Raw genomic sequence first — 24073 nt, 5'->3', positions numbered from 1 at the left:
AAGAGGGGGAAGGGAGAAAAAATTGGAGAGGAGGGAAAGGGAGGAAAAAGAAAGGGAGGGGCCAGAGGGAAGGGGGAAGGAAGGGAGGGGAGAATCATTGGAGGGGAGAGAGGGAGGAAAGGAAGGAGACTGGCTTCCAGGCTTCCTGTCCAGGGGACTCAAGTTGGTATTTTAATTCTGCTTTAGCGAAAATGACTCTGGATGCCGCCCTCGAGGGCCCAGGAGAAGGTGGGTCCAGGGTCCAAAGAACTCAGGTGTCCGGCTGGGAAGGTGGTAGAGCGCTAGCCTTGCATGCATGAGGCCCTGGGTTCGATTCCTCAGCATCACATAAGCAGGGGGAAAAAAAAGCTGGAAGTGGTGCTGTGGCTCAAGTGGTAGAGCGCTAGCCTTGAGCTGAAGAGCTGAGGGACAGTGCCCAGGCCCAGAGTTCAGGCACACGACCGGACCCCCCCCCCAAAAACAAAGAACTCAGGTGTGCTGGTCTCACCTCTTACTTCACAATGAGGGTCCCCAGGCCCAGGTACGAACATCAACCCCAATGCCTGTGGGAATCCTGCCACAGACTGGATCTGCTGCACCACACACCTGGTGACACAGAACGTGGAGTCACTACAGGTGTGACACAGGCCTGTGGGTTTTTAATCATTAGCTAAGGCTGGGTGTAAGGTAACACCACCCGGGTCACCACCTCCTCTGAGTGGAGGCCTCTCCATTCCCTTCCTCTGTGGAGGGGGACAATGGCTGTGGAGCCCAGTGGGGATCAGTTACAAAAGAGTGTTGGGGGGGTCCTCAATGCCTTTTCTTTCAGGTGTAGAAGGTTTCCAGGTTTCCCTGTAGAAAGTAGACTGCAAGCGGGAAGCTTCTGGCGACAGAGGATACCATAAGGCTGCAGCCAAGAAGCTCAAAACAGGGTGCCTTTCCCAGAAATCCAGACAATTCCCGCCCTCCAAGCTGGAAACAGCCACAGGCTGGCTGTTATTTTAGGTGTGGGTGGGGATGGAAAGATCAAAGAAAAGTATAGATCAAAGTTTAGCCTGCAGTCGGGCGAGAGCCACAGACACCCAGAGTTCTGCCTGCTAGCTCACCAGGCCTCAGGGCGGCCTAGCTAAGACCCTGCAGGAAAGAACTGAACCCTTCTAGAATCATCCATCAAAACTGGCCAGGCTCCAGGAGCCAATGGCTTATGCCTGTAATCCTAGCTACTGAGGAGGCCTAGATCTGAGGATTGTGGTTCACAGCCAGCCTGGACTGGAAAGTTTGTGATACTCCTATCACCACTGGACCACCAAAAAGGCAAAAGTAGAGCTATAATTCAAGTGGTAGAACACTAGCATTAAACAAAAAAGCTCAAGGATGGCACCCAGGCCCTGAGTTCAAGGCCCAGGACTGGCACAAAATAAAAACAAAAACCAAAAAACCACTGGCCTGACTCCTAAGCAAGTAGCCATCAGGCCCCTGCCCACCATCACTACAGGCCATACCTGAGAACCTAGGCAGGAAGGCCTGCAGTCTTCTGAGGTAAAGAACCCCAGAAAGATGGAGACTGTGCAGCCCAACTCACACTTACAAGCAGAAGCTTCTCCCTCAAGCTCCACATACTCTGCTGCTTCTTGCTAGGTGCTGGCAAGCTCACACCCATAATCCTAGCTACTTAGGAGGCTGAGATCCGAAAACGTCTCAAACCAGCCTGAGCATGAAAGTTTAAAAGAACTTTATCTCCAGTTAACCACCAAAAAGCTAAGAATAATGAATACACAAGCTTTGAATTCAAGACCCAATACGGACACCAAAAAAAAATTTTTTTTCTGATCAAGCTGCCAATTTTTATTTATGCTTGGAATCGGACACCAAAATTTTTAAGGTCTCCAGTCACTATGTTTAAAATGAACTATATAACTTGTAAGTGGGAACAGGAAGGAAAAACTAGGAGAGAGCAAAGGAAGGGGTGGCACTGTTCAAAACGAAATGTATTGTCTTTACCTAACTTACATAACCGTAACCCTTCTGTTCATAATAACAATCAATCAGAGAAACAATTAAGTATTGTAGTTTTCATACAACACCCCCACTATCCCTACCCTAGCTCTCAGTGTTTACCTTAATATTAAGGAATGCTGACTAAACCTCCCCAAGAGACTTACTCCAGGACCCTGGTCCCTAAAGCCACATTTTGAAAGACCAAATGGGACTCTGGTCTCAAGGCTGCCTAAGACCCAGAGCTGGAAAAAGCCCTGAGTTTCTACCATGCGCAGGGACAGCGCTCTAGGAGCTCTGGGCTTATGTTAATTCCAGGCATGGCACACCTTAGTGAGCCTAACCTAATCATACTCTCCTAAGCTTTTCCATCCTTTCTGCATCGCTGCATCTTCTTAGTGTCTCCCCACCTTTTTTTTTTTTTTTCTTAAACTGATACTAGGGCTTAAACTCAGAGCCTGAGCACTGTCCCTTAGCTCTTTTGCTCAAGGCTGATGCTTTACCACATAAGCCACACAGCCTCAGCTTTTTGCTGGTTATAATTGAAGATAAAAGTCTATCAACCTTTCATGCTCAGGCTGGTTGGGAACCACAATCCTCAGATCTCATCCTCCTGAGCAGGTAGTATTACAGACGTGAGCCACCAGCACTTGGCACGTCTCCCTCTTACCGAAGCCCTCCAAGATACCTTCCAACACGCCCATACTTCATGCTCAGGTTAACAATAGCATTTCTCTACGATAACTATGATGTGCTGAGTTACAATATACATTTATTATTATTAGATTGTTGTTGTTGTTATTATTTTTTGGGGGGGGTCCAGTCATGGGGCCTGAACTCTGGGCCTGGGCACTGTCCCTCAGCTCTTCAGCTCAAGGCTAGTGCTCTAGCACTTGAGCCACAGCACCACTTCTGGCTTTTTCTTTTTGCTTATGTGGTGCTGAGGAATCGAACCCAGGGCCTCATGCATGCAAGGCAAGCGCTCTACCACTGAGCCACCTTCCCAGCCCTGTTGTTGTTATTATTATTATTATTATTACTTTGAGGTCTCACTTGGCTTTTGCCAAAACAGAGATGTGCAATTTGGTTCCCTGAGTCAAATGGAATGCATGGTCTTTAACCTAAGAGGGCCCATGAGCTCAAGATGACTGTAGCCAAATCCATTCATGTGTTCACACACAGACACATGTCCTGTAGGGCAGTTTCGAAGGACAGTGGTAAGCACATAGCTAAGACTTTGCTGTGTATGCTGTGCCAAGTTTTTGTGTGCTAGAAGTTTGCCGTGGTGGTAGAAGACATTGGCTACCAAGATATGACCAATGCCCAAATAAACACACGATTTTGGAGGCAGAAATTCATACACAGGGATTTTTATATGAAGGCATTTGGGATAAAATTCATGCAGTAAAACCACTGTAGGAGAGACCTCCTCAGGCCTCAAGCTCTGGGTCACAAGGCTGACCTCAATAACTCGTTCCAAGCCCAGAAATGTGAAGCTTAAATACTGGAATTTGCTATTCCTATATTTCCTTCCTGCCTTCCTTCCTTCTCTTTCTTTTCTTTCTGGTGCTGGTACTGGGTCTGTTCCTTAGCTTTTTTGCTCACGGCTGGCGTTCTATCACTTGAACCACAGGTCCACTTCCGGCTCTTTGGTGATTACACTTCCGGCTCTTTGGTGGTTAACTGGAGATAAGAGTCTCACAAACTTTCCTTTCCAGTTGGCTTCTTACTATGATCCTCAGATCTCAGCCTTCTGAGCAGCTAGGATTACAGGCATAAGCCGACGATAGATGCTCTTTTCACCAATTTACAGCCTCTACCCAAGCACCTGGTGGCCATTCTTTCAGAAATAACCGGGGACCTTAAAGAGACTAGCATGGGTTTCTGGAAAATGTAAGGAGAAGCAGATTTCTGAATAGTCAGTTTGTCCTTCATGTGGGACAGCAGTTATATGTGGTCTTGTAAGTTTAAACAAACCTTCAAATAAGGTACCAACAGGCACATTCAACACACATGCATTTACAAGAGTGACACAGACACAGAAACATACACACCACGTACTGTGCCACCATCTCAAGGACCACACAAAAGACAGACACCGAAACACATGCCAATCGTATACACCCATCTTAGGGACTTCACTGGCAAAGCCAAGTTTGAAAATTCTAGCCTTACCCTGTGTAACTTTGGGTTGCACAAACAGCCTGGCTCATTAGCTTCCCTTGAAGAGAACTCCAGTCATTGTGACTTAGAAACTATTCTCATATGCCTCTCTTCCACATGAGAAATGAGAAAAGCAGTCTGTGTGGGCATGCTCCTGACCTGTGGCTGCCACTGGCCCACGCACGGCCACCGGGAGGCCACCAGGAGGCCACCGGAAGAAGCCAGGAATATAGGCCAGGCCTCTTTCACGACCACTCTGTAAATAGTATACTTCCGCAGGGCTGATCCAGCAGTGATGGGGAGACTGGACCACATGCGTGGACTGCAGGATATCCGCCCAAAGCCCACATCCACATCCCGGAGTGACCTGATACACATCAGCTCACTTGGATGGCACATGAAAACAAACACAAGATGAAGGAAGAACTTTGCCACTGAAACTAGATGAAGATCTGTCAGGTCACTGTCAGCCACTGTCGGAGGTCTGAGGAAGGATCATGGAAACCAGCAACTACTAGCTGGGGGTGAGGGAGGGTGCAGGCAGAACATGGGCTCTGGAGGATCACAGGACACAGAGCAATCTAAGCCTGCTCAGTGATAGCCCACCCCCCTCAGGAAGCAGAGGATGCAGGCTGGAGCTCACCCCACTGTTCTCTCCCATCAGATGGCAAGAGAATAAGAAACAGAAAACATATGGCAAAGCTGAAGAAAAACTTCGCTATCCTCCAACTCCAAGGAATGGCTTATCAAGCTCTCTCCATCCACCATGTATTTCCTGCATGCATAACCATAACCCACACTGGGGATCTTAATACATAGTTACATGCGATGGAAGAGCAGAGCAGGAGCCACAAGAGTGAAAGGACTCAGATCAAAGTCACAGGGTTATTACAGGCCTGCATGTGATGTGAGGAACTTTCTCTTCCATTCACAGAGAATCCTATTTTCTAGAACACCTCCACAGTGTGAGGTAAGCAGGTGAGAAAGCTGCCCTGGTCCCTATACAGTTCTAAGATGCGGTCACTGAAAGAGAGAAGCTCATTATAGCTTTTGCTAAACTAATTATGGCAGGGGCTGGAAAGGTGGCTCAGTGGTAGAGCACTTGCCTTGCATGCCTGAGGCCCTGGGTTCGATTCCTCAGCACCACATAAGCAAAAAGAAAAAAAAAGCCAGAAGTGGCGCTGTAGCTCAAGTGGTAGAGCGCTAGCCTTGAGCTGAAGAGCTGAGGGACAGCGCCCAGGCCCAGAGTTCAGGCCCCACGACCGGACCCAAAATAAAATAATTATGGCAGCACACCTATGAACAGACAGAAACATCTGGCCTATAGCTCTGAGCTCAGCGCCTACTCACAGCAACTGAGTCAACACATTCCAGACCTGCCTACCCACAGGAGACATTGTCTCTGCTGGTTCATGCTTTATTCTCTCCTTTCAGATAAGATGCCTGTCCATAATAGAGATTTCCTTTTCCCATTGGCTCCCAAACAACTCAGTGCCTGGTTAATTGGCAAAGGCAGGCCTGCTCCTGAGCTCCTACTATCAATCACACTGATTGACAGCCTTGCTCAAACCTCAGCTTTACACTTTCATAAGCAACAGCTATCAACCAAAGAAAATTCTGCCCCTGGAAAAAGAAACAGAACAAAAAAAAAAAAAAAGTCCCAGGTAAACAGCCACAGGATCAATGCACTACTTCCATGGGAAAGGTTTCCTCTCAAGTCATAAAGCCTCCCTTTCCCCCCCCCCACCCCAGATGCTTATGGGGACACTGCTGTCCTTACAAGTAAGTCACAATATATCAACACATCTGGCTGGTGGGGGTCCATCACTGCCTCTTCTCTGTCAAAGATCAAATGATGACAGTTTCCAAAATGTTGTACCCCAAGCCTGGCAGACCTAGAAGCTCCCTGTATTTGGAATACATGTAACCCCTGAAGAGTGGAGGAAGGTGGCATGAAGCAGGCACAGGACCAGGCAGAGGAAGGGCCAACCAGGGTAGAACAGAGCAGGCAAGCAGCCCTTAGCATCCAGTGGCTCACTCAAGGGAGTTCAGATCCTTGGCAGCAGAAGCACGTCCACAGAGCTCAACACTGGCCATGGCTGTGATGGGACATCAAGCAAGAACATGCTTCCTACTTGCAAGGCTGGGGAATCACAGAGCTGGATTAGTGCATCAGCATGACCCCCAAAGGCATCAGAGGTCAGAGGGGAAGAGAAAGGGGGCCCGAGGAGGCACCTGCCCACCTCAGCACAGGCAGCACAGAGACCAGACCATTGGCTGGCTGGCTGCCTGTCATCAGCAGCCAGAAGCAATGCAACCATGGGCAAGCTTTCCAACCCCTTGTCCATCTCTGACCTGTTCAGAGAACTGGCAAGACACAGAGGCCCAGAAACTCAGTGATTTTTACTCACTGGATACCGGGTAGGTGGGGGGAGGGGGGAGGGGGGAGCACCAATGATCAATGGCAGCATCTTTATCTTTAGAAGTACAGCCACAGCCAGGCACCAGTAGCTCATGCCTGTAATCCTAACTACTCAGGATTGCAGTTAAAAGCCAGCCCAGCAGGAAAGTCCAAGAGACTCTCATCTCCAATTAATCAACCAAGAAGCTAAAGTAGAGCTGTGGCTCAAGTGGTAGAGCACTAGCTTTGAGCCAAAAGAGAAAGAAAGAAAACTCAGGAATGGTACCCAGGCCCTGAGTTCAAGTCCAGGACACACACACACACACACACACACACACACACACACACACACACACACACACACACACACACACACACACACACACACACACACACACACACACACACACACACACACACACACACACACACACACACACAGCTGGGCCATGGCTGGCCGTGTGACTGGCCTGTCTCACTGGCTATGACCTTGGAGACTTCCTTCGCTTCTCTGACACAAGGCAGGCACTCATTGGATGGCTATCAAGGAAGATAAAACCCATTCTCAGGTAACCTAGCCAGGACCCACACAAGTCCAGTGACTCTCAGGTGCCATGCCAGGATATGGGTGTCAGACGGTGTGCCAATTCAAACTGCCAAGGCCTGTGCCAGAAGGTTCTCAACCCATTCAGTGCCAGGAAAGAAAACAAGACTGTTTGCTCTCTGTCCAAAGAAGTAGCACTGGGCAGGCAAGAACCCCTTCATCCCAGTTCATCTCAGTGTGAGAAGACTCCACCCACCCACAGAGACTCCCTCCCCACAAGCCCCATGCAGGGACACCACACCACAGGGGCAACTGGGCTGGGGCTACCTTCTCCACCTGTGTTGATTCCTCTTGCAGCTAGGAGGAAGCAGCTTTAGGAAGAAAAGCTACGTGGAGGATAAAATGTAAGAGAGCTCACTCTTACGGTGACTAAGAAGGCCTGGGACACCCCATGTCCCCGCCCCCCCCCCCCCGTCACCCTTCCCCCAAAAGCTGGTAGAAATAGATGTCTCTAGCCCCAGAGCTCCAGCTCCAGCTGCTGCAGGTTAGTTTTGGCTGGCCTGGGGAAGTACATTTCATTTCTTGCAGTTCCCATGCAACACTGAGATGGCTGGCCCAGGGCTATCCTTTAAGAACTGCCAGTCACAGAGAACTATGAATGGCCAGTTCACACATGCTGAATAGTGACACGTCAGTCAGACACAGACCGCCCTGGTTCCGAGAGGCTACACTGGAACAGGCTATAGGAGCTCATACCTATAATCCCAGCTACTTGGCAGGTGGAAATAAGGAGGATTGTGGCTTATGCTGGCCCAGAAAAAAAAAAAAAAATTAAGACAGGACCTCCCCTTCCTCAACAAAAAAGCTGGGCAAGGGAACCTCACAGCTGTAATTTTAGCCCCTCAGAGGGATAAATGGGATCAGGCTACAGTCAAAAACCTCAAGATTCCATTTGAAAAACTAAACCAAAGCAAAAAGGGCTGAGAGCAAGGCTCAAGTGGTAGAGTAGCTGCCTTTTTGAGAGTACAATAGAGTCAAAAAATTCTTATTTTGGGGGGGCGGGGGGAGGATGGGAAGGGATGGGAAGGGGAAACAAAGGAGGAGGCTACAATGCTTGATAAGAAAGGTACTCATTATCTTGCCCATGTAATTGTAACCCCTCTGTACAGTATTTTCACAATAAAGAAAAATTCTTATTTTCTAGTGATGTCCCAGCCTTCCTAACATACTGATTTTCAAGGAACCCACATATGTGTAGGGCTGCTGGTATTAAAGCAGAGCACATGCCACCCTGTACTTCTCACCATGTTCTATATGCCATCTGACTTGTGTCACCCCTCCCCCAGCACAGCATGCAGAGGACCCTGAAGGCATATAGAAGGCCAGCAGACCAGAGGTGGAGGTGATGTCAATATCCTGACAGGGGACAGGCCTGTGCGTGTGTGTGTGCATGTGTGTGTGTGTGTGTGTCTGTGTCTGTGTGTGCCAATTCTTAGCAAGGGCAGTTGAAAGCATGAAAGCATTCTTATAAAGTAATAATATAAGCCAGGTGCTAGAGGCTCACATCTGTAATCTAGGAGGCTGAGATCTGAGGATCATGGCTTGAAACAAGCCAGAGCAAGAAAGTCCTTAAGATTCTTTTCTCTTAAAAAACACCAAAAAAGCTTCAAGTAGAGAGAGCTGTTGCTCAAATAGTAGAGTAGCCTTGAGCAAAAGCTCAAGGACAGCACCCAGACCCTGAATTCACACACACACACACACACACACACACACACACACACACACACACACACACACACACACACACACACACACACACACACACACACACACACACACACACACACACACACAGCAATATGACCTAGCCACCAGATGCCTGTAATCCTAGCTACTGAGGCGTCTGAGATCTGAAGATCACAGATCGAAGCCATCCTGAGCAGGAAAACCCGAGATTCTCATTTCCAATTAACCACAAGAAAAGCTGGAAGTGCAGCTGTGGTTCATGCTAGCCTTGAGCAAAAATGCTCAGAGACAGCATTCAGGTCCTAAGTTCAAGCCCCAGAACTGACACACAAAAAAAGAAAAGAAATGATGGGAGTAGAGGTGTAGCTCAAACAGTAGAGCACCAACCTTAATCAAAAAAGCCAAATAAATATGAGGTCCTCAGTTCCAACTCTAGTACTGACACATATATACACAACATAACAACATGCTATAGTCTAGGAGCATAGTAGGTTACACATGAGTACACTCTATGTTAGCACATTAAAATCACTCAAGTACACACATCCCAAAATCTATTCCCATCCTCAAGTGACATACATATAGCTTCATAGAAACCATAAAGATCACATGCATAATAGGTACACGTAATAGATGGATTACAATTATATACAACACACAGAAACTCATGTACACAACCATCAAAATCACATGATAAATGCATACACATATATATATGCAAAATCATACACAAAATCACACACAATATATACGCAGATATATCTAATAGTTACAAGAATAATATAAACATCTACACATTCACATGCAGAACTACACACATATATCCACACACAAAAAACAATTACCCAGAACACGTTCATATATGCATGCACAGCACACGCTTGTCTATACAGTGAAATACAAACAACAATGGCACATAGTAGACACACATTCACTCATTCGCACACTGAGTGGCCAGAATGTGTGCAAAAGCTGGGCCAGGCCCCTCCCCTACATAAACATGGAGGTGTGTCCTGATGCAGAGAGAGGTCAGGACAAGCTCCTGGTCTTTGGGCAGGGCATCCTCAACTCAAGCTGCCAAGGCTGGTAACCAGTCTTGTAGAGACCCCTTTTTTGTTTTGGTTTGGTTTGGTCTTTTGTGGGTCGTGGGGCTTGAACTCTGGGCTTAGGCGCTATCCCTCAGCTCTTCAGCTCAAGGCAAGTGCTTGTAGAGACCCCTTTAGGCCTGGATTATAAGTACAACTTTCCACCAGGGATGACATGATGCAGGGGGAGGGGGGTTGCCGGGAGAGTTGAAGGGGAGGGGGGAAGAGACTTGTGGACAATCTGGACACAAAAAGCCTTTAGGCAGGAGCAGAGCTGGAGCACTGTGGGAAAATGGGAGGAGCACCTCTTTCCCCACCTCCCATCAGTCACGGGGGCAAACCACAGCCTGTCCAAGTCGAGTGCTAAGCAGTCTTACTCTGCACCCCCCCCCCACTTGAGTCCAGAAGGGAGAGGGGAGGCCACCCAGAGCAGGGCTGGACACCATGGGCAGCGTGGATGGGAGCCAGTGCCCTCCACCCCCAGGGCCCTCAGCTCTCAACACTACAATGTATTTGTGTAACTGGGCTCACGCCTGTAATCCTAGTTACTCAAGAGAGTGAGGTCTGAGCATCATGGTTCAAAGCCAGCCACGGCAAAAAGTCCATGAGACCCTTATCTCCAATTAATTGCCAAAAAGCAGGATGTGGAGCTGTGGTCTGGCTTTAGTGAGAAAAACTAAGGGACACTGCCCAGGCTCTGAGTTCAAGCCCTAGGACACACGAACACACAAACACACACACCATTTTCATCATTTGTAGATACTTAAGCTTCCAAGTGAGTTTTCTTTGGTCTTTCTTGTGACCTAAACTGCACACTTTGTGTTCCCAGAAGTGAAGAGAGGAGGTAATAAACCCCAGACTGTGGATGGGACATTTGTGACATATGCCACCTGTCCTTCCTCCACCTGTCAGCCAGTTTAGGAGCATCCCATTCCTATGGGGAAAAAAAAAAAAAAAAAAACTGGTCCGGCACCTGTGGTTCACACTTAATCCTAGCTACTCAGGAGACTGAGATCTAAAGATCATGGTTCAAAGCCACTCCTGGTCAGGCAGTCCATGAGATGCTTGTCCCCAATGAACAATTCAGAAAACTATTCAGAAAAAGGCAGAATGGGGGCTGTAGCTCAAGTGGAAGAGTGCTAGCCTTGAACACAAAGAGGTTTAGGGACAGTACCCAGGCCCTGAAGTCAAGCCACAGGACTAGCCAAAAAAAAAAAAAGGGGGGGGCTGGCAGACCAAGGCTCAGCAGGTCCAGGATCTGGACTCAACTTTGTCAGGAGAGCTAGGCATCTGTCATACTGCATCCCACAGGGACTGTGCCCATGAAGGACAGGACCAACATCATCACAGACACAAAATCCCCAGCAAAACCAACTGGATGTGGTATGTGACAAAAATCAGTTCTGAAGGCCTGATGCCCTGTCATAAGAGAGACAGCAGCAAATTGCAAGCTAAGGGAGGTCCTTCTTCGGGGGGGGGGGGGAGCGGTGAGAGGAGGGTTCCCAGGTCTCTAGGTATTATCCTGGAAGCAGGTAAGTCATCAGACACAAGGGTTAAAATGTGGGACAGATGGGGGGAGAGGGGTGACCTGGAGTTTCATTAAAAAAAGTAGATCAGAATTCATATTTACCTAACAACAAACCCCAAGTGTTATTGTATGTTTACCTTTCATCAGATAAAAAAATGGCATCTGTCAGGGCTGAATGTCTACGAATCATTGCATCATGCTCAACACATTGCCACCTGTGACACAGGTTCCCTGAGTATGTTATTTATCATGAGGACAGGAAGGAGAAAAGCTAGGGAACTCAAGCCCTGAAGGTTAATTTTACTGAACCCAAAGGCAGTTCCTACAATGGGACATATGGATTCTCTCCTTTTAAGGAAAAGAAGTCCAAGTGTTGAGAGGTCAAAGGACCTACAGAGCTCTGGCCTAGGGAAAAAAAGGCTCCAGAAGATACAACTTATAACTTAAAGAGAAACGTCTCTGAAGAAGAAATAAGAATGGCCAGTAGACATATGAAGAAATGCTCAACCTCTCTAGCCATAAAAGAAATGCAAATCAAAACAACATTGAGATTCCACCTCACCCTAGTTAGAATGTCTATAATCAAGAATTCGAATTCAAGCCCACTACCAACAGAAAAAAAAAATACTCTAATAACAACAGATGCTGGAGGGGATATGGACAGAAGGGAACCCTCTGCACTGTTGGTGGGAGTGTAAACTTGTTCAACCACTTTGGAAAGCTGTAGGGAGGTTCCCCAAAAGACCCCACATAGAGCTCCCCTATGACCTAGCAATCCCACTTTTGGGCATTTACCTGAATTATCACAAACAAGACCATACTAAAGCTACCAGCACAACTATGTTTATTACAGCATTATTTACCATAGCTAAGATATGGAAGCAACCCAGATGCCCCTCAGTAGATGAATGGATCAAGAAAATGTAATACATATATATGTATATATATATATATATATATAATATACTATATATATAATATACTATATATATAAATATATATAATATATATATAATGGAATTCTATGCCTCCATCAGAAAGAATGGCATTGCCCCATTTGTTAGGAAATGGAAAGACTTGGAAAAAATTATATTAAGTGAAGTAAGCCAGGCCCAAAGAAACATAGGTCCCATGGTTTCCCTTACTTGCAATAACTAGTATATGTCGGGGACAAGCAGAAAAGGTCAAAAGCTATGTACATATGACCAGATAAGATGATGTTAAGTGAAATGAACCCCAAGATAAAGATACAAGTGTTTTTTTCTTTCTTGCTATTGTTCGTAAGTATTTATAATGTACCATGTGATTTTTTTTTGTTTCTTTGTATGTTCCTCCCCCACAGTATAATCCGTTTTCACTGTATGTGATGTCAGTGTCCTGCATCTTGTATACACTTCTCTAGCTTGGGGAGGGGAAGGGGGAAAAAAATGCTTAAATAGGGACAGGTTGACCCATTGTAACAATGAGATGTACAAGACACTATGTTGAAAAATGAACTTTACAATTTAGGCATGGAGGGAGGGAAGGGGAGAAGTGTAGTTGTGGAGGTGGGGAGGGAAGGAGGGGTAGGGGAAAAACAAAGGAGGAGGTAACAATGCTCAATAGGAAATGTACTCATTACCTTGCTCATGTAACTGTAACCCCTCTGTACAGGATTTTTACAATAAAAAACGTATTTTAAAAAGACACAACTTATAAAGACAGTCTAAACAAAGCATCTACATTGCTGCTCAGGAAGGAGGCTACAATCCAGAGGATGGCAATTTGAGGCCAACCAGGATAGAAAAGTTGGCTTGACTCCATCTCAAAAATAACCAGGAAAAAAAAATAGCCAGGCTGGAGGCCTGGCTCAGGTGGTAGAGTGCCAGCTGAGCAACAAGGCCCAGCAAATTTGATATTGGTGAGGGGACACAAGACAGACAGACAGACAGACAGACAGACCTACCACAAAGTAAAAAGGCCCCCAAAAGAAACACAAAGGACTGACCTGTTCCCGGTGGACTTGTACACAGCAGGGTGTCACCACCTTAAAGGGAGAAGAAAGAGGTAAGCCAGGGGATTCTCAGAAAACTTAGCTTGAGAAAGCGCAATAACTGAAAACAACAGAATCCAGGTTTTGTTAACTTTGGGGAAGTTTGAGTTCTTTTTTGAGGCTTTCAGAAAAAAAAAATCACAGGGCCTCCCAAGAACAAGGCTATCACTCAGAGTGCCAGCTTCTACTGCAAGCAGCTGGTGGCCCCAGGGCAGAAACTTCCAGACCCATCAGCCCTTTGGCACTGAAGCACCTGGGAAGCTGCATTCAAAAAACATGGAGGGATCTGCAGAGTGGGATTCAAGCTGTCCCCAAGCCACCCCACCTCAGACCCACACCCGCGCACACCGCTCTCCAGTAGACTGCCCTCTGCAGGTGGAACTGAGAGTGGACAACAGGTCCTTCCCGTGGCTCTACCACAGCCCTCTGACAGCCAGAGAGCTTCTCATTAAGAGGGGCCAGGGGCTCACGCCTGTCATCCTAGCTACTCAGGAAGCTGAGACCCTGAGGATCACAGTTTGAAGCCAGCCCAGGCAGGAAAGCCCATGAGACTCCATTAAACTACCAGAAAGGCCAGAAGTGTGTTGCTCAAGTGGAAGAATGCTAGCCTTGAGCACAAAAGCTCAAGGACAGCACCCAAGCCCCAGTACTAGTGTTATTTTTTTTTAAGTAAAAATTAATTAATTAAAGGGTTAAAATGCAAGGGCTGGGGATGTGAAACCGTCACCAGATATAAGCAATAGGCCGTGAGTTCAAAACCCAGCTGGGGGTTTGAGGGCAGAGGAGCAGGGGGTAGGAGAGGAGGCTTACATACACCAGGTCAAAATGGGTAAGACCCAGGCCTGAAACCTAAACAGAAAAGGTCACCATCAGGCATGACTGAGCCAATGGAGACAGAAGGCAACTTACTCTAGCTAATTGCCATGAGCCTCAGTTTTCACATCTGCTATGGGGAACATCAGTCTCTTCCTCTGCAATATCTCTGTGAGGCTCAAGAGAGTAGGCTCCGAAGAGTGCTGACACAGAGCAGGGTCTCTGCTCATAAGAACACAGAACATCCCATATTCATGTGGGGTTAGGGGGTCAGACTAGAACCTGACCAGAAACAGCATCTGCGGGAAGGAATCCAAGTCTGGCTCCCCCGCTGCTGTGCTCAACTCATTTTCTTTCTAAAAATGTGGAAAGGAGGGGAGATGCCAGGGAGCTGACTAACTGTCATTGCAGCTGGAAGTGGGCGGCAGCATGACCCTGCCTCTTCCTTTGGCAATTATTTATAGCTCTCTTGCTTATCTTCCTCAATTAAGTTCCTCAAGGAATATGTGAATGGTCATTCTTCTGTCTGGGACACATTGCTCCACCAGTTGTGACTCATGTTAGCTGGGGGCAGGGATCTTCTGTCCTGGCACCTGATCTCCCCTTTAGCTATCCCACCTGCGGATGCACACACATGTGCTCACATACACACAGCACCTAATAAGCAGAACATGTGGATTTTTATCTGTGTGTTCTCAGTTCTGCAGGAACACGTTGCAGTTTGAGGAAGGGAAGAAGGAATGAGTTTCTAAATGGCTTTGGAAACAGACAGAGCCTTCGAAAACAGAAGCCACTAAGAGATTCAGCCCAAAGCCCTATGCGTGCTGCATCCCGGATGGACCACATTCCAGGACCAGAACTACTTGGATCTAGACAGGTGACCAAGGAAGGGCATCTCGTAAGAATAGAGAGCAGGTGATGGATCCAGGGTGGCACGTCACCTGCTTGCTCCATCTCCAATTCTGGCTCTGGCTGTGACTTTTCACTGGGCAGAAAGGAAGTGTCATGGGTGAGGTTTGTTTGACTAACCTTCCTTGGCACGAAGATGCTGATGTCCCTTTAGGGTCTCAACCCAGCCATGGACAGACCCTGAAAACTCAGCAGTAGCTGGCTGACACTGAGAGCCAGTGGGAAGGCACCCAGCTGGGCAGAGGCCCAGGCCACAAGGCAATTTTTTTTTTTCAGTTGTAGGGCTTAAACTCAGCCTGAGCGCTGTCCCTCAGGTCTTCAGCTCAAGGCGAGCTCTCTACTACTTGAGCTACAGTGCCACTTCTGTGCCCAACCGACACCTGCTTATTGGTGATAAGAGTCTCACGGACTTTCTCGCCCGGGCTGGCTTTGAACCATGATCCTCAGATCTTAAGCTTCCTGAGTAGCTAGGATTATAGGCGTGAGCCACCGGCACCTGGCAGCAATCTCTTCTTTTAATGTCAGGCACGTTGAACTCAGAGCCTGGGCAATGTCCCTCAAGGATAGCACTCTATCACTTTGAGCCACAATGCCACTTCCTGTTTTCTGGTGGTTAATTAAAGATAAGAGACTCATAGACTTTCCTGCCTGGGCTGGCTCTGAATCATAATCCTCAAATCTCAAGCTCCTGAGTAGCTAGGATTACAGGCATGAGCACCAGTGCCAGGTTGATAAGGATAAGGCTGTCCTGTCCAGGGTCCCAGAGATCAGTGACCACCGCCCCCCCCCCCCCAATGTAGCCCTTCTGAGCAAGCCACGTCAAAGCTGCCAACTAGCTGAGAACAGACATCAGGACAAACCCCCAGGAAGGCCCCTCCATAGGTCAAACCCACAGACATGTGACCACAGGCCCAAGCACTGTCTGCAAGCTTTCGTCCTGAGTCAGAGACAGGGGTTACATGCAAACCCTCGCAGAGACCGACCAACTGCAATTCTCCTAAAGTCCTTAGAAGTCAGCGACAAGAGGTGACTGCAGTGGGGCTGTGGAGAAAGCACAGCGCTCTCACTGGCAACCAAAGCAAAGCCTCCAGAGAGAGCCCTGGACTGTGAGCTGTGAGTAGGGGCACTGGGCCCTGGCACTCCCTCTCCTGAGGGTGGCCAGGCTCCTTGGAGAGGCCTGCGTAAGAGCCATTTTATGGCCTTCTCTCAGCTCTGTTTGGGGCCTAATCTATAGTTACCACGGACAACCACAAACAAACAAGGCTGTGCCCAACCCACACCTGCTTATGTGGGCGCCTGGATCTCCTGATGTCGATAACTCTTGTCTCCCAGCCAGCAGGTCAACAGGAGGGAGGAAAGGAGTGGGGGGAAAGGGACAACTGCACCCCAAGGGTGGGCACGTACATCAGGGGGAGTGTCTGAACATGAGAGTGGATATTTAAAGTGAAGCAAGGTCCTGGGTCTGATCTCTAGCAACACAAGAAATAAAAGTGAATAGACCTGGAAAAAATTATATTAAGTAAGCCAGACCCAAAGAAAAGTAGGTTGCGTGATTTCCCTCATTTGTAAGACCTAGAGTATGTCTATGATATTCTTAACGAGATCTCAACAACCCAGCTGCTTAGTGCGTGAGACCATATGTAATGAAGTATATCCGCATGAACTACAAGATATGGAAACAAGAGGTTCTTATTAGACCCTGTATGTTGTTTGTTCTGTTTTTTTTTCATTTCCCTTAGTTTTCTGTCCCTTGTGTCTTGCATATAAGATTATTCAATATGCGGAAGGAAAAGGGAATTGCAGAAACAGCTGGACAAAGTATGAACATTGATACTCACTTGACACTATGTTGGATATGAACATTACAACTTGGGGGAGAGGGGAATAGGGAGGGGTAATGGGAGATAGGGAGGGATGGGGTAACAATGATTAAAAACAAATGTACTCATTACCTACTTATGTAACTGTAACCCTGCTCATCACCTTTTCAATAAAAATGAAATATTTTAAGAAAGGGAATAGAATGGGTTAGTGTGCGCATGCACACACATGTGTATCTGCATATCTATGTGTGAGGGGGGTTGAGGGGGGTTGCAAGTTCTCAACAGTGAGTAGCTGAGTGCCTGTGGCTGTGCAAACAGGTGACCATGTGTTTGAAATGTGTTTCTGTGTGTCTGTGTCTATATCTACAACTCTGGTGAATGGCAAAGCTCCACCCTACCCCACAAGCACACTCTCCTCTCAAAAAGGCCTCAGGTTCAGAGATAGGGCTACCTGGCCTACTCCCTCTGGGAGACCAAAGTCCCAGGGGAGAAAGGACAATGCCATTCAACACAAGCTTGGCAGACATTGTTTCCCTTCTGAGCAACACAATTAAACTATAAACTATGCTTTTGTTGTTACTATTAAATTTTACCTTGGACAAAGCCATACAAAGCTGGATGCTGGTGACTCACACCTATAAGCCTGGCTTGATGTTTGAAGTCAGCCTGGACAAAGAGTCTAGGAGACTCTTGCAACCAATTAAATAGCAAAAAACTAAAAATGGATGTAGTAGAGGGCCAGCCTTGGGGGGGGGGGGGGGGGCGGGAAGCCAAGGGAGAGAGTAAGGCCCTGAGTCAAAGCTCCAGTACCAGCATTTAAAAAAAAAACAAGTACATAGCAAGAGTGACATTTTTTTCTATAAAGTCTCTAAAACTTCATGGCTGTATTCACTAGCATTATGAAAAGAGTCAAGGTAAATTTGAGTTTGTTCAACCATCTGTGAATCATCGAAAATTCCAATCATGTTGGGTCATATAAATGAACTTTCTAGAACCCCACAGAAATCTGAGAGAACCCACCAATTTCCAGCATGTTTTCACTCGTCCCCACACTACAATGGAAGCCGGAGGGCTTGCTTCCTCCGCCTGTTACTTGGCTGCTTGTTCTCCACATAACTCTGTCCCACCCCTGGGCAGAGCTTTCCCCAAGCTGGCATTGAGCAGGCATAGGCCAATCGTGTGTTCATGCCAGGATGGTAGAAGGTGAATCCGCTAAGGAGCCTCATACAACACTCAAAAGCATTCAATAACTACACACAGAAACTGGATGTGTAGCTCCATGAGAGAACATGATGACAGACCCCAGAGTCTGGAGAGTTCCAGAGCACAGAGTCTGATCCCAGCACCAAAAAAAGTACATAAATAAAGGGAAGGTGGCTCAGTGGTAGAACACTTGCCTTGCATGCATGAGGCCCTGGATTCGATTCCTCAGCACCACATAAGCAGAAAAAGTAGGAAGGGGCGCTGTGGCTCAAGTGCAGAGCACTAGCATTGAGCTGAAGAGCTGAGGGACAGCACCCAGGCCCAGAGGTCAAGCCCCATGACTATCAAAAAGAAAAAAAAGAGTGGGCTGGGAAGGTGGCTCAGTGGTAGAGCACTTTGCCTTGCATGCATGAGGCCCTGGGCTCAATTCCTCAGCACCACATAAGCAGAAAAAAAAAAGCCGGAAGTGGCACTGTGGCTCAAGTGGTAGAGCGCTAGCCTTGAGCTGAAGAGCTGAAGGACAGCGCCTAGGCCCAGAGTTCAGGCCAGGACCAGACCCAAAAAACAAAAAACAAACAAACAAACAAAAAAAAAAGAAATATATAAATAAGCCAGGCAATGGTGGCTCACCCCTGTAATCCTATTCAGGAGGCTGAGATCTAAGGATTGTGGTTCAAAGTCAGCCTAGGCAGTAGTCTGTAAGATTATTATATCCAATAAACCACTCAGAAAAAGCCAGAAGTGGAGCTGTGGCTAAAGTGGTAGAGCAAAGCTCATGAACAGTGCTTGGGTCTAGTGGCTCACCCCTGTATTCCTATTCAGGAGGCTGAGATCTGAGGATTGTGGTTCAAAGCCAGCCCAGGCAGGAAAGTCTGTAAGATTATTATATCCAATAAACCACTCAGAAAAAGCCAGAAGTGGTGCTGTGGCTAAAGTGGTAGAGCGAAGCTCATGGACATTGCCCAGGCCCTGAGTTCAAACCCTAAGAACAGTTTAAAAAAAAAAAGGTTTAAGGTATATATAATATATATATATTTATATTATATATAGTTTACATATTATAAATATAATATGTATATTTATATATTATATACAAATTTATATATTATACATATGTAATGTATATATAATATTATAACCAAATGCACACAGTAAGAGCTCCAGCGGCTCAGGCTTGTCATCCTCACTTCTCAGAAGCCCCAGGTATAAGAATTATGGTTCAAAACTAGCTCAGGCAGAAAAGCCCACAGGACTCTTATCTCCAGTTAACCAGCAAAAAGCCAGAAACTGAGGTGTGGCTCAAGTGAAAGAATTCCAGCCTTGAGTGAGAGGGTGAAGCCCTGAGTTCAAGCCCCAGTACCCGCACACAAAAATAAATTCGTTTAATTTTTTTTTTAATGCACATAGCCCTAAAACAAATTCATCAGCCACCATTCACATACAAATGGAGCAGAGAAGGAAGGATGAGCCAGCAGCATGTCTCAGCCTTGCTTTTTTAATTGTGACTTATTTAATGACTTTTTGTTTGTTTATGTAGTACCCAAGGACCGAACTCAGGGCCTTGCATGTTAGGCAAACACTCTACCACTAAACCACAATCCCAGCCCCCTCTCAGCCTTTTGAGGGGGAGGAGAAGCAATTCAATGAGTTAAGCCAAGTAAACAGACGTTGCTATGCACAAGTCCTATCATGACATAAAACATAAAATCTGTACAATAAGCTGCACAAAACTAGAGGTAAGGTTCATTTGTGGTTTATCTTTATGAAGAAACTTCATCATGAAGCCAGAATGGCTGCATTCTCCTTCCCAAACCATAAAAACAGGAAGAGAGCGGGGCACCAGTGGCTACTTAAGAGGCTGAGATCTGAAGATCATCTGAAGCCAGCCTTCAAAGCCAGTCCATAAGACTCTGTATCCAATTAACCAGAAAACAAAGCCAGAAGTGTAGCTCTGGCCCAAGTGTTAGAAGCACCAGCCTTGAGCAAAGAAGCTCAAAGAGAGGCCCTGAGTTCAAGCCCTGATACCCACAATCAACCAATCAATCAATAGATAACAAATACACATGTACATGTATATAAACATGTACATGTATGTACATTTATGTATATATACATGTGTACACGTGCATGTGTAATACACATACATGCACACATACATACATACATTGAGAGATGACCTGCCCCTCTCCTAGGCCTGGGAGGAATGTACACAGACTGCAGTGTTGTCTGACCCTGGGTCCCACAGGGTTATGGTGATGGAGGTCACCACTCCCATCTAAACACAGAGCAGCAGTGTGAGTGGAAGGAGGGCATGGTAATTTATAACTTAGGTTATCGATTACTGAACAGTGAAATAGCAAGAGGTCTTTATTTGCTCAGTATGACAGACTGGAAAAAGATAAACTACTTAACAATCCTCATTTCAGTGGTTATCATTTATTATAAATGGGGACGGGGGGATAAAATAATGGTAAGATGGAAGTCAGACCTTCCTCTAATGCTGTCACAAAGGGAAAGGTCACCTTCGCCTGAGTAAAACCCCCAAGCCCCAGACTGGGTGCTTGAACAACAGGAATTTTATCTCCTTAGAAACTTAAAGACTCCGTAAGACTGAGGCCAGAGTGGGTTGCTCTCTCCTAGGCTTGTGGATGAAGGCATTGTCTCCCTGCTTGTATCTCTCTTAATCTCTTTTTGCAAGGACACCAGTCAAATCCAACCCTAAAGACTTCATCTTACCTTCATCACTTCTTTGAAGGAGGCCCTGCCTCCACACACAGCCAGAGCCTCAGATCCACAGAGCTGGGGGGGCGGGGGGGCAGAGGGGGGGCAGTCACAATTCAGCCTCTAACAATAACCAAAGATCTAACAGGTTGAGACCGTTGGCAGGGGCTGAGTCCCTGTGCAGGCATGGTGGTTGGGGCAGTCTGTTTCCCAGTTCAAGGCTGTGTCTAAAGCGTTTGTGGAGTGGAGGAACTCCTCCAAGGAGTGGGAGCCCCCCACTGCCCCACCTAGGGTCAGGCTTTCATCCGGACCCCACAGACAACAGGGATGTGTACAAAGGAGGAGAGCACAAAATGAGGGCTTTGGAGACTTTATTAACTTGCCTTGCTTCCTTCAAGAGCTCTCCCTAACTTTGCTTCAGGGTCCTCTTTGTCAGGCTTGACCCTGGGATCTCTAATTAGGTTCACATTCCTCTGGAAGCCCTGTTACCCCACCAGGCGTCAAAGCCCAATTTAGCCTGCTCTAATCCCCATGAGAAACACTGCCTTGCAAAGACAATTAACCTCCCCAGACTGCCAGCCACAAACCAGCAAAGCAGCCAGGGAAGTAGGGAAGGGGGCAATACTGGAATCATGTCCTTCTGTTTTTCCTGACACACGGCTTGTGAAGCTCATGCTTTTGGCACAGAGAAAGAACTTAAAAAAAAAAAAAAAAAAACTCAGTATTTTCAGCTGAGTTGGTCAATCCCAGCATTCTCAGCTCCAAGTTTGCCTCTCTTTGCCATCTCAGGTCCCTGCTACAGGTCAGCTCTGGGATGCTAATCACTTTCAAGAAAAAGAGTGTGTGCCTATCCCCAGCAGAATTAGCTTGATCCATCTAGAATCTTGTTTTTCCTATTCAGGCTGTGGCTTCCTCGGGGACAGGCCTAGAACTTTCTTGACTTTGGGCAAACAAGACACTGCCAGTAGGGAAAGCAATCAAATCAAAACTCAGACAGGTGCTTATTAACATGCAAGAGAGGCTGAGATCGAAGAATGTAGTCAAAGCCCGCCAGGGTAGGAAAAGTCCATGAAACTCTTAATTTCCAATTAACCAGCAAAAAGCCAGAAGTGATGCTGTGGTTCAAGTGGTAGAACACTAGCATTAAGAAAGCTAAGGAACAGAGTCGTGGTTCTGAGTTCAAGTCCCAGTTACCAACTCATGTATGTGCACGCGCGTGCACACACACACACACACAACCAAAACATGCTCCTTTGCATTCATTATATTACCAATATTTGTCCCAGATCAGAAACAGAACTGAGTCTATTACTTCAGGCAACTGTTGGGAATTCTTCTTGTTGGAAATTCTTCTCAAAGTGGCTAGGAAATTTCCCCTTGAGACTGCTCCTGCACCCATTGGAGCAAACTTTGGTAAGAACTACAGAGCAAGATCAATTGCTCAATGACCTGAATACAAACATATCAATGGAGTCTGTCTCAAAGCTAGAGGGGACAGGAAACCCAAGGCCCTGCTAGACACTCAGCATATAGTTCAGAAGCTGAGGTATCTTGAAAGGGCAGGCCTATCCAAAAGATAGAGCTGGATGTGGTAGTCCATGCTTGTAATCCCAGCTACTAAGGAATTAGAAAGCCAGTTCTGGCAATGTTAGCAAGACGCCACACCAAAAAAAGAAAAAAAAAAAAAAACAAGGAAGGGAAAAGACTGGGAGAGATGTGGCTCAGGCTCAAGTGGTAGAGCATCGGTGAGATTGTTAAGCATCAGTGAGGTTCTGGGTTCAATCCCCAGTAGAAGGAAAGGAGAGAGGAGGAGGAGTATGGGAAGAGGGAAAGGGGTTAGGGGCATAACCCCAATCGTTAGATAAGACCAGACAGGGTCTATAAACTCTTGGGACAACACTTAAGGCTTCTCATCTTTTTTTTTGGGTTGGTCAAGGGGCTTGAACTCTGGGCCTGGGCACTGACCCTGAGCTCTTCAGCTCAAGGCTGTGGTTCTACCACTTAAGCCACAGCGCCACTTCCGGTTTTCTGGTGGCTTATTGGAGATAAAAGTCTCACAAACTTTTCTGCCCAGGCTGGATATGAACCATGATCCTCAGATCTAGCCTCCTTAGTAGCTAGGATTTCAGGCATGAGCCACTAGTACCCAGTTTCATATCTTATCTTTCTAAAATGAAAAGCAAAGATTGAACGATGATGGATGAATGCTAATAGCTTCCTAAAGAACCAGAAAAAAAAAAAAAGTTACAAGTCCCACTAGCTTAAATCTTTTTTAAATATTTTTCTTTGGGTGGAGGGAGGAGAGCAGTAAAATATCATCAGAATGACTGAATCCATTTATACAAGGAAAATGCGGATCTCAAAACTTATTATTAGCTACATCCTGATCCACCTAGAAATGTGTCACGATCGATTTGTAATTAATAATAAAGCATACTACTGGAGTTGATGAATAAGTCATTTCAGCTAACTACAAGAGATTGATATTACCTCTATGGTCACACCTCATCCTTACTCCCTACCTTCCCTGAATAAGAAGAGCTCAGTAGGTTGTACTTTCTACAATGTACTTGCAACATTAAGCCAGATGCCAGTGGCTCACAGCTGTAATTCTAGCTACTCGGGAGGCTAAGACCTGAGGATCTCAGTTAAAGCCAGACCGGGCAAGAAAGTCTGAGAATCTTATCTCCAATTAACCACTAGAAAACTGGAAGTGGCACTGTGGTTCAAAGTGGTAGAGTGCTAGCCTTGAGCCATAAAGCTCAGGGACAGCACCCAGGCCCAGAGTTCAAGCTCCAAAAACTACACACACACACACACACACACACACACACACACACACACACACACACACACACACACACACACACACACACACACACACACACACACACACACACACACACACACACACACACACACACACACACGGCGACAGCATACAGGCTCTGTGACGAATCTTTGCCAACTCCCACATGAAGAGGTAGACTATTTCTTCCTCTTGAATCTGGACTTGCCCCATAGCCAATAGAACACAACAGAACTTCAGAAGCTGAGCCCTAAGGGGCTGCAGCTGCTGCTTCTGCCTGAAGAACCCATTGGCACATCCAGCCACCATGATGAAAGAAAGC

At 46.7% G+C, this 24073-nt stretch overlaps 1 protein-coding gene across 4 annotated transcripts in view; it reads right to left on the bottom strand.

Annotated features, from left to right (window-relative positions):
- The window catches only part of Tns3 (tensin 3), a 235025-nt gene that overhangs the window by 143510 nt on the left and 67442 nt on the right, over positions 1 to 24073 (bottom strand). For 2 of the 4 annotated variants that reach the window (XM_070014524.1, XM_070014523.1), the window contains exon 4: positions 13429 to 13467. The exons of 1 other annotated variant lie outside the window; for it this stretch is intronic. In XM_070014524.1, the coding sequence (XP_069870625.1) occupies positions 13429 to 13467 (39 nt within the window). Of the gene's footprint in view, positions 1 to 487; positions 586 to 13428; positions 13468 to 24073 lie in introns of all 4 variants that reach the window. One more of the 4 variants, XM_070014528.1, reaches the window with a different exon arrangement.

Source organism: Dipodomys merriami, unplaced genomic scaffold (genome assembly GCF_024711535.1).
Source record: "Dipodomys merriami isolate MVZ:Mamm:240054 unplaced genomic scaffold, mDipMer1.0.p SCAF_98, whole genome shotgun sequence".
NCBI lineage: Eukaryota > Metazoa > Chordata > Mammalia > Rodentia > Heteromyidae > Dipodomys > Dipodomys merriami.
The sequence above is the reverse complement of the archived record's forward strand: the minus strand, read 5'-3'. Positions and strand labels throughout refer to the sequence as shown.